Source organism: Brienomyrus brachyistius, chromosome 7 (assembly GCF_023856365.1).
Source record: "Brienomyrus brachyistius isolate T26 chromosome 7, BBRACH_0.4, whole genome shotgun sequence".
Taxonomy (NCBI): domain Eukaryota; kingdom Metazoa; phylum Chordata; class Actinopteri; order Osteoglossiformes; family Mormyridae; genus Brienomyrus; species Brienomyrus brachyistius.
The window spans coordinates 11,273,682-11,286,202 of NC_064539.1; the positions used below are offsets into that span (position 1 = coordinate 11,273,682).

Consider the following 12,521-nt stretch of genomic DNA (forward strand, 5'->3'; position numbering starts at 1 on the left):
TTCTGTGCCCGTCATGGATTGTCCATAATGAACACCATGTTCAAGCATAAGGGTGTCCATATGTGCACTTGGCACCAGGACACTCTAGGCCGTAGTTCAATGATCAACTTTGTGGTCATGTCATCGGACTTGCGGCCGCATGTATTGGACATTCGGGTGAGGAGGGGGTGGAGCTGTCAACTGATCACCACCTGGTGGTGGGTTGGCTCTGCTGGTGGGGAAGGAAGCCGGTCAGACCTGGCAGACCCAAGCATATAGTGCAGGTCTTCTGGGAACGTCTGGCAGAATCCCCTGTCAGAAGGAGCTTCAACTCCTACCTCCAGCAGAACTTCGCCCATGTCCTGGGGGAGGCAGGGGACATTGAGTCCGAATGGGCCATGTTCCGTGCCTCCATTGTGGATATGGCTGACCGGAGGTGTGGCCGTAAGGTCATCGGTGCCTGTCATGGCGGCAGTCCCCGAACCTGCTAGTGGACATCGGCAGTGAGGGATGCCGTCAAGCTGAAGAAGGAGTCCTATAAGGCCTTTTTGGCCTGTGGGTCTCCTGAGGCAGCTGGTGAGTACCGGCGGGCCAAGCGGAACGCGGCTTCGGCGGTTGCTGAGGCAAAAACTCAGGTATGGGAGGAGTTTTTCGAGACCATGGAGAATGACTTCTGGATGGCTTCAAAGAGATTCTGGTCCACCATCTAGTGGCTCAGGGCAGGAAAGTGGTCCAGCATCAACACTGTTTATGGTGGGGATGGTGCGCTGCTGACCTCAGCTTGGGGCGTTGTGGGTCGGTGGAAGGAATATTTCGAAGACCTCCTCAATCCCACTGACACACCTTCCAATGTGGAAGCAGAGTCTGGGGACTTAGGGGTGGACTCACCTATCTCTGGGGCGGAGGTCGCTGAAGTGGTTAAAAAGCTGCTCGGTGGCCGGGCCCCGCGGGTGGATGAGATCCGCCCGGAGTTCCTCAAGGCTCTAGATGTTGTGGGGCTGTCTTGGTTGACACGCATCTACAACATCGTGTGGACATCGGGGGCGGTGCCTCTGGATTGGCAGACCGGGGTGGTGGTCCCCCTCTTCAAGAAAGGGGACCAGAGAGTATGTTCCAACTATAGGGGATCACACTACTCAGCCTCCCTGGTAAGGTCTATTCGGGGGTCCTGGAGAGGAGGATCCATCAGCTAGTCGAACCTCAGATTCAGAATGAGCAGTGTGGTTTTCCCTGGCCGTGGAACAGTGGACCAGCTCTATACTCTCGGCAGGGTCCTGTATGGGAGTTTGACCAACCAGTCTACATGTGTTTTGTGGACTTGATGAAGGCATTCGACCGTGTTCCTTGGGGAGTCCTGTGAGGAGTGCTCCGGGAGTATGCGGTGCCGGGCTACCTTATAAGGGCTGTTCGGTCCCTGAACGACCGGTGTCACAGCTTGGTCTGCATTGTTGGCAATAAGTCAGACTCGTTTCTGGTGAGGGTTGGACTCCACCAGGGCTGCCCTTTGTCACCAATTCTGTTCATCAATTTTTTGGACAGAATTTTTAGCTGCAGCCAGGACGTTGAGGGTGTCTGGTTTGATGGCCTCAGGATTAGGTCTCTGCTTTTTGCAGATGATGTGGTTCTGTAGGCCTCATCAGACCGTGACCTTCGGCTCTCACTGGAGCAGTTCGCAGCTGAGTGTGAAGCGGCTGGGATGAAAATCAGCACCTCCAAATCCGAGACCATGGTCCTCAGCTGAAAAAGGGTGGAGTGCTCTCTCCAAGTCGGGGAGGAGGTCCTATCCCAAGTGTAGGAGTTTAAATATCTCAGTGTCTTGTTCATGAGTGAGGGAAGGATGGAGAGGGAGATTGACAGGCCGATCTGTGCAGCGTCAGCAGTAATGTGGGTAATGGTGAAGAAGGAGCTGAGCCAAAAGGCAAAGCTCTCGATTTACCAGTCGATCTACGTTCCTACCCTCACCTATGGTCATGAGCTATGGATAGTGACCAAAAGAACGAGATCGCGAGTACTAACGGCCGAAATGAGTTTCCTCCGCAGGGTGGCTGGGCTCTCCCTTAGAGATAGGGTGAGGAGCTCAGTCATTCGGGAGGGACTCAGAGTAGAGCCACTGCTCCTCCGCATTGAGAGGAGCCAGATGAGGTGGCTCGGGCATCTACTTAGGATGCCTCCTGGACGTCTCCCTGGTGAGGTTTTCCAGGCATGTCCCACTGGGAGGAGGCCCCGGGGAAGACCCAGGACATGCTGGAGGGACTATGTCTCGGTAAGCCTGGGAAGGCCTCAGGATTTCCCCGGAGGAGCTGGAGGTAGTGGCTGGGGAGAGGAAAGTCTGGGTTTCCCTGCTGAGACTGCTGCCCCCGCGACCCGACCTTGTATAAGCGGAAAACTTTTGCTAACAGTCTTTATGTGGCCCTCCAAGGCTATTGTTCTGGGCTCACAATTAATTATTTTTCATTATATATGTTGCTGTATTCAGTAAAACCATAGTTGCTGTTAGACTATGGCAGGTATGCTATCCTGTGACGTGAAAGGGTTGTACCTCCTCTGTCCTGCTACCTTGAAGGAGGTTGTGTGCATATAGAATTAACAAATCCCTGCTAAAGACTTCAGATTAAATGTGGAAGACCATGTATTCTTTTAACTCTATTTTGTACATTATATCAAAATAGTAGTAGTTCATAGGACATCCCAAAACTGAAATAATGTTTCACATAACTTCAATAACAACCAAAAAAAACTGAAAACATTAACTTAAGAGTGTGGATTCCAGGAGACCACAGATACTGTATAATTCATAAGATGATGAAATGCCGAAGTATGACAGAAATATTATGGCTTTTGTATCCCTTTAGGGTCGCATTGCTGTGATGGATATATTTGGTACCTTTTGCCTTTATGGCAAAAACAGATATACTTTATATCACTTTAGGTTTTCAAAAAGGATGAAAAAAACTCGACTGGGCAGAGAACTATATAAATGCAGAATTTCGATCGTGACCAATAGTACTTCATTGCATCTCGACACCTTCTCCAAATTGGCTTACGCCGATGTGGTGAGATCACGCGTTCCCGGTCTGGCTACGCCTCCCTACCGTCGTGTCTATGGAAACCAAACCGGACTGTCGCGCGCAGGGGCGGTCTAATGACGCGATTGGCTGCCGTATCAGGCGATGGGCTTCTCGCCATTTTGTCACGTCGAGTACATAGAGTCCTGTCGGCATTGGGCCGTCTTTTGAGAGGTCCGTCTCCTAACATAGTTAGCCAGCTAGGTAGCTATGTGCTCCGTGTACATATTTCTTCTAATGGACACATTAAAGTAACTTTTTGTTAAACGAAATTTGATTTAATCGTCTATATTAGACTTAGCTTGACCTTGTCTGCGAGCGCAGAAAGCCGATTCGCAGCTAACTGCAGTCCTCATAGGGAGTCACCGCTTTGGGCGAGGTTTAACCAAAGAGGTAACGTTACTCAAACACGGCTACATTTATTGTTTACTAATGGATTTATTATTTTATTGTTTGGCTTTTGGTCATTAATACCATAGCCAGTCTGGTATTTTTTGCTCGACCTGTATGTAAAATTGTTAGCCAACTAAAGCTAATCTTAGCTAATTAGTTGGAAGCTAAGCTATAACATGTCAGCCAGCCAGACTGACGTTTCGTTCGCATCTACAGCCTAGTCTGGCTGGTTGTAACGAGTAACAGCAAGTGTAGCTGTGTCAGTCGAAATTTTATTATTATTATTATTATTATTATTATAGGTAGCTGGTTGTTAAGTGAGCGTTACACGCCTAACCCAGAACCGGGATAGTAGCTTTCTAGTGACTAGAGAGCGATGTATTTAAGCAGCTTTAAAACACAACCTTACGATCAAGAGATTGATTTTGATTGATTGAGCATCTTTTGGATTTTTAATTGGTCTCTATCAGGAACACTTGCTTATTAAACGTGGATAGCCAGTTGTTCTATCCGTTGACATATTCGATCGATTGCACCGGAATTTCTCCTTTTCCGTTGTAATACCGTAGTATATACGCACAGTTTTACGTCGGTGTGGAAAAGCACGGCGAGGGACACTTTTTCCACATTTAAATTCATGCCTAATACTTTCCTTAAATAATTGCGGGTGTATTTGGATTTAGTTGTTTCAGGTAGTAAGGCTTTACATGTACTTTCTTAATTTATTTTTACTTAGACGTTTTAAATGTTTGGCATGTTGCGCTTTATTCATTGCATGATTTCATACACTTATGTTTTTTCAAATAACATTTTTTTGCAAGTCATCGCCTGACCTCCGGTAATATTGAGTTATCGATTATGGCCGAATAGACGTGTATGAATTTCTTACATTAATTTAAATTTTATGAAATATTTATTTCAAAATTTATTTCAGACGGGCTATTATTTCTAGTATAGTTTAACCTATAAATTAAAGATATACAATTATGATCTGAATATGGTAGCATAGCAGGAGGGGAAAATCGTTAATTGTTGATGGTAAATGTCAGGGCTACATCAAAAGAGAAGTTTCAATATTCCGCACTGTATCCACGTATGATAAAAGTCATTGTAACTCATTTGCTTGTTCTGGTACATATTCACTACTAGTTTTCGGCCCAATACCATGTTGTCATATCGATGTTTTCATCTTGTTTTGTTTGGCTTTCTGATGTCAGTTTGAATTCAGAAACTGTGAATATGTGATTTCATCTTTGAGCTGCCAGTATTTAATGCTGTAATAACATAATGTACCTAAATGAAGCTGATGCATTTTAAATATTACCCGGTGGCTACCTGCTGAGTATTTGTTTCGTTACGGTATTGCAGGAAATCAATCAGCAAAGCAGCATCATGTTGACTGGATTATTCCGGATCCACGGCTTATTTGTGGCCTCCCACCCCTGGGAGGTGATAGTGGGAACGGTGACACTGACCATCTGCATGATGTCCATGAACATGTTTACTGGCAACAACCAGATCTGCGGCTGGAACTACGAATGCCCCAAAATTGAAGAGGTAGGAGCTGGGATGAGGTCACAGATGGCATACGTGCTGTTGCATTCCATGACTTGTATTGCAGTTATATAAACTTATTTTTTGTCATTAAGAAACTGCTATGCTTTATTAGAAAAAATCTGAATGCAGAACACAGATCTTATGTATATTTTCTTTTTTGTTACAGCAAATTCTTAGCAGTGATGTCATAATTTTAACCATAACACGATGCATAGCCATTGTGTACATCTACTTCCAGTTTCAAAATTTACGACAGCTTGGCTCAAAATATATATTGGGTAAGTTTTCCATTCAGCTCTGGCTCACAGTTTAGGAAGTGTGTGATCTTTAAAGCTGTTATAGTAATGCATTCTGTTCTCCTCTTCTAGGCATTGCTGGGCTTTTCACTATATTTTCCAGTTTTGTCTTTAGCACAGTGGTGATTAATTTCTTGGATAAAGAACTCACAGGCCTTAAGTAAGGATCACAAATCTACATCTTTATCCATGTGAAATTGTCAAATCAAATTTTTACTGATGATTCGTGTCATCTGAACTTTTACATTTATTTTTGTTTTCTAGCGAAGCATTGCCCTTTTTCCTCTTGCTGATTGATCTCTCCAAAGCATGTGCACTCGCTAAGTTTGCCCTGAGCTCCAACTCGCAGGTAAAGGTGACAGTGGCCAACTGCTTGCAGAATATTTTCTGTCCACTGTGTATAATCGGTATCAGTGGATATCAAATTGTGTTTGTTCTTTCATTTCTTTGCCTGAAGGACGAAGTGAGAGAGAACATTGCTCGCGGAATGGCCATCCTGGGGCCTACATTCACTCTGGATGCTCTGGTGGAGTGCCTGGTTATTGGGGTGGGAACTATGTCAGGTGAGTGCTCTGCTGTGATGGCTAACTTCTGAACTGGTCAGTGTTTTTCACCTGTGGCGTCCTAATCCTGGTATTGGCAGACTGAGCCAACAGATTGTATATGTAGATAGAAGCCTGCAGAAATCTAGTCATATGGTGATGTATATTTTTCAAAGCTATGGTTTCAGTATGTGAATAAAATACCTCAGAATATGGAGATAGACCACTGTGGTACTGGAATGGTATGGTTCCTTCAGTTGTGTGACTTCCTGTCCCTGTGTTTCTGCAGGTGTGCGTCAGCTGGAGATCATGTGCTGCTTTGGCTGCATGTCTGTTCTGGCCAACTATTTTGTCTTCATGACCTTCTTCCCTGCCTGCGTTTCCCTTGTGCTGGAGGTGAGGTGCTGCTGTTTGTAAGTGTCCATAATATCCTGTAGTGTGTTGTGCGCAGCTCAGAGATGATGAAGGCTTTCTCCCTTCCCCCAGCTTTCCAGGGAGAGCAGAGAGGGACGTCCCATTTGGCAGCTGAGCCACTTTGCCCGTGTCCTGGAGGAAGAGGAGGACAATAAGCCCAACCCCGTCACTCAGCGTGTCAAGATGATCATGGTGAGGCTCTGGTCCTGGCAAAACAAATAGCTCACAGTGTGGGTTTTAATATTAGAGAAGGCTGTAGGCTATGTGCCTTCAAATTTGTGTTCTTTCCCCGACCAGTCTCTGGGCCTGGTTTTGGTCCATGCTCACAGTCGCTGGATTGCTGAACCACCTTCACGAAACGGCACGAGCGAGGTACCCAGCATGGAGCTGAGCCTCAACGAAAATGTGTCCAAGAGGATTGACCCACAGCAGACTCTGTGGTACTTCCATTTGTTAAAGTAAGAAACCTCCCACTGGCCAATCTGTGCTAGAGCGTTGTCATGACAACTACTAATCCATGCATCCCTCCCCACCAGGATGACCAGCATGGACATCGAGCAAGTGATCACCTTGGGGCTGGCCCTCTTCCTGGCTGTTAAGTACATCTTCTTTGAGCATGTGGAGATGGAGTCCACTCTGTCGCTGACGAACCCCATTACGGGGTCTGCTATTGGCCAGCGGAGGGTAGCAGGGGAGTGCTGCAGGATGGAACCATCACCTCCCAGGTCCCTGCAGAGGCCCACCACGCTGCCTGTGCCTGTCTCCAAGGAGGAGAAGGGTAGGCTGCACACTTTTACAGTGTCACTAGTCTTCGGTTCCTCTTCTCCCATAGCCGTCTGTGTTATACCTGTGATCACTCAGCCATGACTGATTTGAAGGCTCCTTTGTCATCAGGTTTTGCACTCTTGTTTGCTTGTGATATTTATTTACACGCATACCATGCATGCTCTCCATTACTTACAGAGGAAGTCATTCGGCCTCAACCCAGAGAACCGAGGACAATGTTTGTCCTTGGGGGTGAGGATGGCCCTCTAGAGGCTGTCGGGGAGCATCTGCCCAAGCTGCCCCTGGAGCCACGTCCTGTGGAGGAGTGTCTGTCCATCCTGAAAGATCCTAAGGTACATTTTCTCTCCATCCAAGTGTTTAGATGTGAAGGGCGTGTAGCACAGTGTTAAGGATGCAAACTCATAACCCAGAGGCTACTGGTTGGACACCTACAATACTACTGTAGCACTCACAGCCGCGAGGGGCTTAACCTGAATACATGCGATGAGCTAAGCGGGCAGATCACTTTTCTGTTTGTTTTGAGGCAAAAAAATAGTCACCAAGTTAAGAAAACAACAATCGCATGCCTGCAGTTGTTTTCAGGTGGTAGCTGTATGCGTCTTTTGTATTGTCCGCCTTGTATGTCACTTTGGAGGAAAGTATCTGCCAAGTAAATAAATGTAACCGTGAATGTGTAAGGCACATACCTAAACTAATCTTGCTATTGGTGTCCAGATGGGAGCCAAGTACCTTAGTGACGGTGAAGTCATGCTGCTGGTGAACTCAAGGCACATCCCATCATACAACCTGGAGGCTGTCATGGAAACGCCTGAGCGCGGCGTTGCGATCCGCAGGACGATGCTGACCTCCAAACTCCCCAGGCCTTCTGCCCTCAGCTGTTTACCTTATAAGGACTATGACTATTCTAAGGTACATGCAATCACCCCCTCAGCAAGGCCTAAGAGCCCAGATGAAAGTTGCAGGTTTTTAAGCTATGCTTCCTTAAACAGTTGACATTTCAGTATCAAATGTGTAGTGTACACAGAGAAACTGTTGATGTGGAATTGAGACTAGATTGATATCTGACAGTTAAGTCCAGTTTGAACTGCATAGTTGACTGTCTGTTTGGCACCTTCTAGGTCATGGGAACTTGCTGCGAGAACGTGATTGGCTACATACCTGTGCCTGTGGGGGTGGTGGGGCCCCTACTGCTGGACGGGAAGGAGTTCCATGTGCCGATGGCGACGACGGAGGGCTGCCTGGTGGCCAGCGCTAACCGAGGCTGCAGGGCCATCGCTGTGAGTGTGCGCGTCATGGCATCAGCGACAACGTGTAGAACCAGTGCTCCTTTAAAGCACCAGCTGGGTGATATAGGTCTGATGCCTGGGTATTATCATTAGCTAACTGTGATAAGCAGCTTCTTAGCAGCAGAATATCTGTTAGCTGTTTGAGAAGTAGTCAGCTCTTTACACTGAGGGTTTCGGGGTCCCTCATAGTCACCCGTGTCCCTCATCAGCAGATCATTGCACTGTTAAACATTGTACTGATGTCAAGTGAAGTTGGTCTGTATTTCAATTCTAGCTGTGTAATCCACAGCATCCAATGGCATGAAATAACATTCCCTAGGACCATAGTGCTGGAAACAGAAGACTGTGAACAAGCAAGTGAAATGCATGAAGGGGAGCTAGTGGTACCCATACAATATATCAAATACTGTAGTAACTGTAGAAATACAACAGATGTAACAAAATGACAAATATGAGACAGATTATATTAATATTGTTGTACAAACCGTAGGAGGTTGTGCTGGCCATTGTGTGGCTGTGTTATTACCCCTTGAGCTGACCATATGGGCCCCGCTGCCCCATGCTTGTTTCCACAGAAGAGCTTGGGTGTCCGGAGCCAGGTCCTCGCCGATGGCATGACCCGCGGCCCCGTGGTTCAGCTTCCCTCTGCCTGTGAAGCTGCCGAGGTCAAGGCCTGGCTGGAGGGCCCCGAGGGCTTCTGTACGATCAAGGAGGCCTTCGACCACACCAGCAGGTGAGGAAGGGGTTTCAGCCGCCGCAGGCCCGCTGTGGCAGTCCCTAGCGGGGCGGACAGTGTTACCCACGCTCTCTCTCTTTCAGGTTTGCCCGTCTGGAGAAGGTGCTGATTGGCCTGGCTGGGCGCAACCTGTACATTCGCTTCCAGTCCCAAACTGGGGACGCCATGGGCATGAACATGATCTCCAAGGTCAGTGCTGATGCGGCTCTTTGCTCTTCATATCAGTCGCAGTCTGTGTTTATATCACTGAACTTCAAACCAATCCAAGTGAAGGTGTAGCTGAATGAATAGTAATATTGGAGTATTAAATCAATTCATGACAAGTCTGATCTATATCCACTACAGGGTACGGAACAGGCCCTCTCCAGGCTCCAAGAAGAGTTCCCAAAGGTGGAGATCTTGGCAGTGAGTGGGAACTACTGCACTGACAAGAAGCCCGCCGCGATCAACTGGATCGAGGGCAGGGGCAAGTCCGTGGTGTGTGAGGCCACCATCCCAGGCAGAGTGGTCTGTGAGGTATGTTGCGCTCCCTCCATTCAGCACATGATCGCCGTGTGACCGGCTCAGTGAGAACGAGCACATTGTGCCTTCGCTCTACTATGGTAATCAGCCCTCGCTGTCATGCTGTAGGTTTTGAAGACCACGACAGAGCGGCTTGTAGAGGTGAACATCAACAAGAACCTGGTCGGTTCTGCCATGGCTGGTAGCATCGGCGGCTACAACGCGCACGCATCCAACATAGTGACAGCCGTTTACATTGCTTGTGGCCAGGTGACCTTCAGCTTTCTGAATTAAAACATTACAGCCTTTTTTTTTTGAAAAAAAAAATGTGTAATATATTCTATGAAACTGATCTGTGGCATGGTGGTACAGTTGCCTCATGCCTCTAGAGCTGGGGGTTTGAGACCCCGTTTGAGTGGGGTGAGTGAGACAGTGAGTGAGACAGTGAGTGAGTGAGACAGACAGTTAGTTAGACAGACTCCACTGTTTGTATGTGTCCTGTGATGGACTGCTGATCTTGACCAGGATAAGCAGTTGGAGGATAGATGGATGGACGGAGCTGGTTTATAAGACAGGAATCATTATGACACCTGCTTCACTGCATTTGAAGTTTCCGCTGATGGGGTATGCTCTTCCTGAAAGGACCCTGCGCAGACGGTGGGCAGCTCCAACTGCATCACTCTGATGGAGCCTACAGGGCCCACACGGGAGGACCTCTACATCAGCTGCACCATGCCCTCCATTGAGCTGGGCACTGTTGGAGGAGGTACCAACCTGCCCCCCCAGCAGTCCTGTCTACAGGTATGGGCTGCCTGTTTGCTTCCCACTCCCACACGGCTGTAGGTCAGACCCGAGATGCTTGAGCAAACCCGTTCTGTGTTCCCAGATGTTGGGAGTACAGGGAGCAAGCCAGGAGCAGCCTGGGGATAATGCGCGTCAGCTGGCCCGCGTGCTCTGCGCCTCAGTGCTGGCCGGGGAGCTTTCCCTCATGGCTGCGCTGACCGCCGGCCACCTGGTCAAGAGTCACATGACTCACAATAGGTAAGCCATTCCATCTTGCTCAGCCACAGGTATTGCAAAAGAACATGGCAAGGTGGTGTGTTTTGCGAAACGTGACCAACATGAATGAACGGAATGTGATGCATGTACTTCTGAAAATTTTCAATAATTGAGTAAATTACTCTAACATTTTGATCACTTAAATAATTCTGATTTTGTGCTGAAGGCATGAACCTGTTCATGATGTAATGATGTTTAACAGGTCCAAAGTAAACCTGCAAGGAGACCCTGGAACATGTACCAAGAATTCAGCCTAAAGACTTTAGGGATGGAGGATCGGGCACAAATGGCCTTCAGCACTTAAGGACAGAACCCAGAGCTAAATCCACACAGGTCTGTTCTCAGCATGACTCTCCAGAATCTGGCAGCCGGCTGGACTCAAGTCCCGAAGATGCATTAATGTTAAAATCACAGAGGCATGACTCAACTGCTTCACCGATCATGCAAAGGTTTGCAGTGCTCGAAGCAGTACCTTCGAGACGGGAAGATAATGGCACAGGGATTTTTCATTCATTCTGTTAATGGTTTTTTAGGCATGGTCCTAAATGTTTTGTAAATGTTGTGGAAGTTTCTCATTTGTTCCAGTGACGGTTACTACTGATGGCCACTGCAGTAATGTACTTGACCAAATTAGCCTGGTACCTTTTAGACAGAATCGTGGAGGGGTTCCCCACTGATACTTGTTCAGTTAGCTTATACTAGTACATAAATACATGATCACTAGAGGAGTTACTGAGGTACGACTAGCCTAACTTTTAATATGGTGGAATTTATAGGCAGAGGTGGATAGTTCGTCCAAAACATTAAAATCCAGACCATGATTTTGTTTCAACCAGCTAGTTCAGCATAAAGAGTTAGTCACTGAATACTCATTCGATTAGCTAAAACAAGATCTTGGTCTGGATTTATACTTTCTAGACCTGAGCTATTTACCTCTGTTTATAGGTATGTATTCTGTTAACAAAGGGATTAGGTTTTTTTTTTTTAAATCAAATATCACGAAGATCTGAGAGTAAAGAATAGTCCTAAAATATTCATGTTAGGCCTGTTTAACATTTTCTTGAATTGTCTTTTTCAAGAAGTTGAATACAGTAATACGGGAATCTCATGCACTGAATGCATTTCACATTCGATGTGCAAGCACAAATTTCAGAAAGGTGCTAAAGTAGGGCAGTAGTTAATTTGTAGGTCGTCATCCCGTTGCTTTTCCATGGCTGTGTCTGTAGGCTGCTCTGAACAATTACATCCAGGTTCTGCGGATGTGTGTCCACACTCACCTCATTCAGCTTCCTCAAGTTTAGCAGCTACTGCCAAGTCGTATGTGTGAAGAAGTAACTGTGTTATCACTAATGCAATGCAGCTTTTTCTGAGATGACATACATGTGCTGCTGGCCATTTTGTGTATTTATTTTAAAGCACAGCGTGATGGTTTCTGGTTCTGTGCTGAAATCTTATCGGGGGAAGAAGGATGGATGATTCTCTCAGTTGTAAAGCACTAAGATCTCCCTCCTTGAATTTTGTTTTGAAAGAAAAGTATTATGGAATTTTAGTTAAAAGAAAAAAAGTCTTAATTTATATGCAAAAATGCCACTACTTTGAGAATCAACTTTTGAATGAGGCATTGGGAAACCATAGTTTTATATTTCCTATTATGTATTTTTATTAAAACAATGAAAAAGTGCAATAAATGTAATATATATATATATATATATATATATATATATATATATATATATATATATATGGTCTGCATTGTGTTTTTCCCCCACATACTTACTTGTGGCCACTTCTATCTAGTGACAGGCAAACTTACTAGATGCAGGATATTGTTCATAATGAGAATACCTGAATGTATCATTTGGCGAATATTTCCGATGGGTATGGTCTTTCTGGATGCATCTGCAAAC

The 12,521-nt window shown here is 46.2% G+C and overlaps 1 protein-coding gene across 1 annotated transcript; it reads left to right on the forward strand.

Annotated features, from left to right (window-relative positions):
- Window positions 1–3,151: 3,151 nt before the first annotated feature.
- Window positions 3,152–12,323, forward strand: hmgcra (3-hydroxy-3-methylglutaryl-CoA reductase a). Its single transcript, XM_049019059.1, has 20 exons — window positions 3,152–3,437; window positions 4,806–4,994; window positions 5,161–5,272; window positions 5,363–5,450; window positions 5,555–5,639; window positions 5,748–5,853; window positions 6,122–6,228; window positions 6,319–6,438; window positions 6,544–6,704; window positions 6,783–7,024; window positions 7,210–7,364; window positions 7,747–7,941; window positions 8,151–8,309; window positions 8,894–9,051; window positions 9,138–9,243; window positions 9,400–9,570; window positions 9,685–9,825; window positions 10,198–10,356; window positions 10,442–10,596; window positions 10,817–12,323. Exons 2-20 carry the CDS (start codon window positions 4,830–4,832, stop codon window positions 10,869–10,871), a joined length of 2,640 nt encoding a protein of 879 aa, XP_048875016.1. The 5' UTR covers window positions 3,152–3,437; window positions 4,806–4,829; the 3' UTR covers window positions 10,872–12,323.
- Window positions 12,324–12,521: the final 198 nt, after the last annotated feature.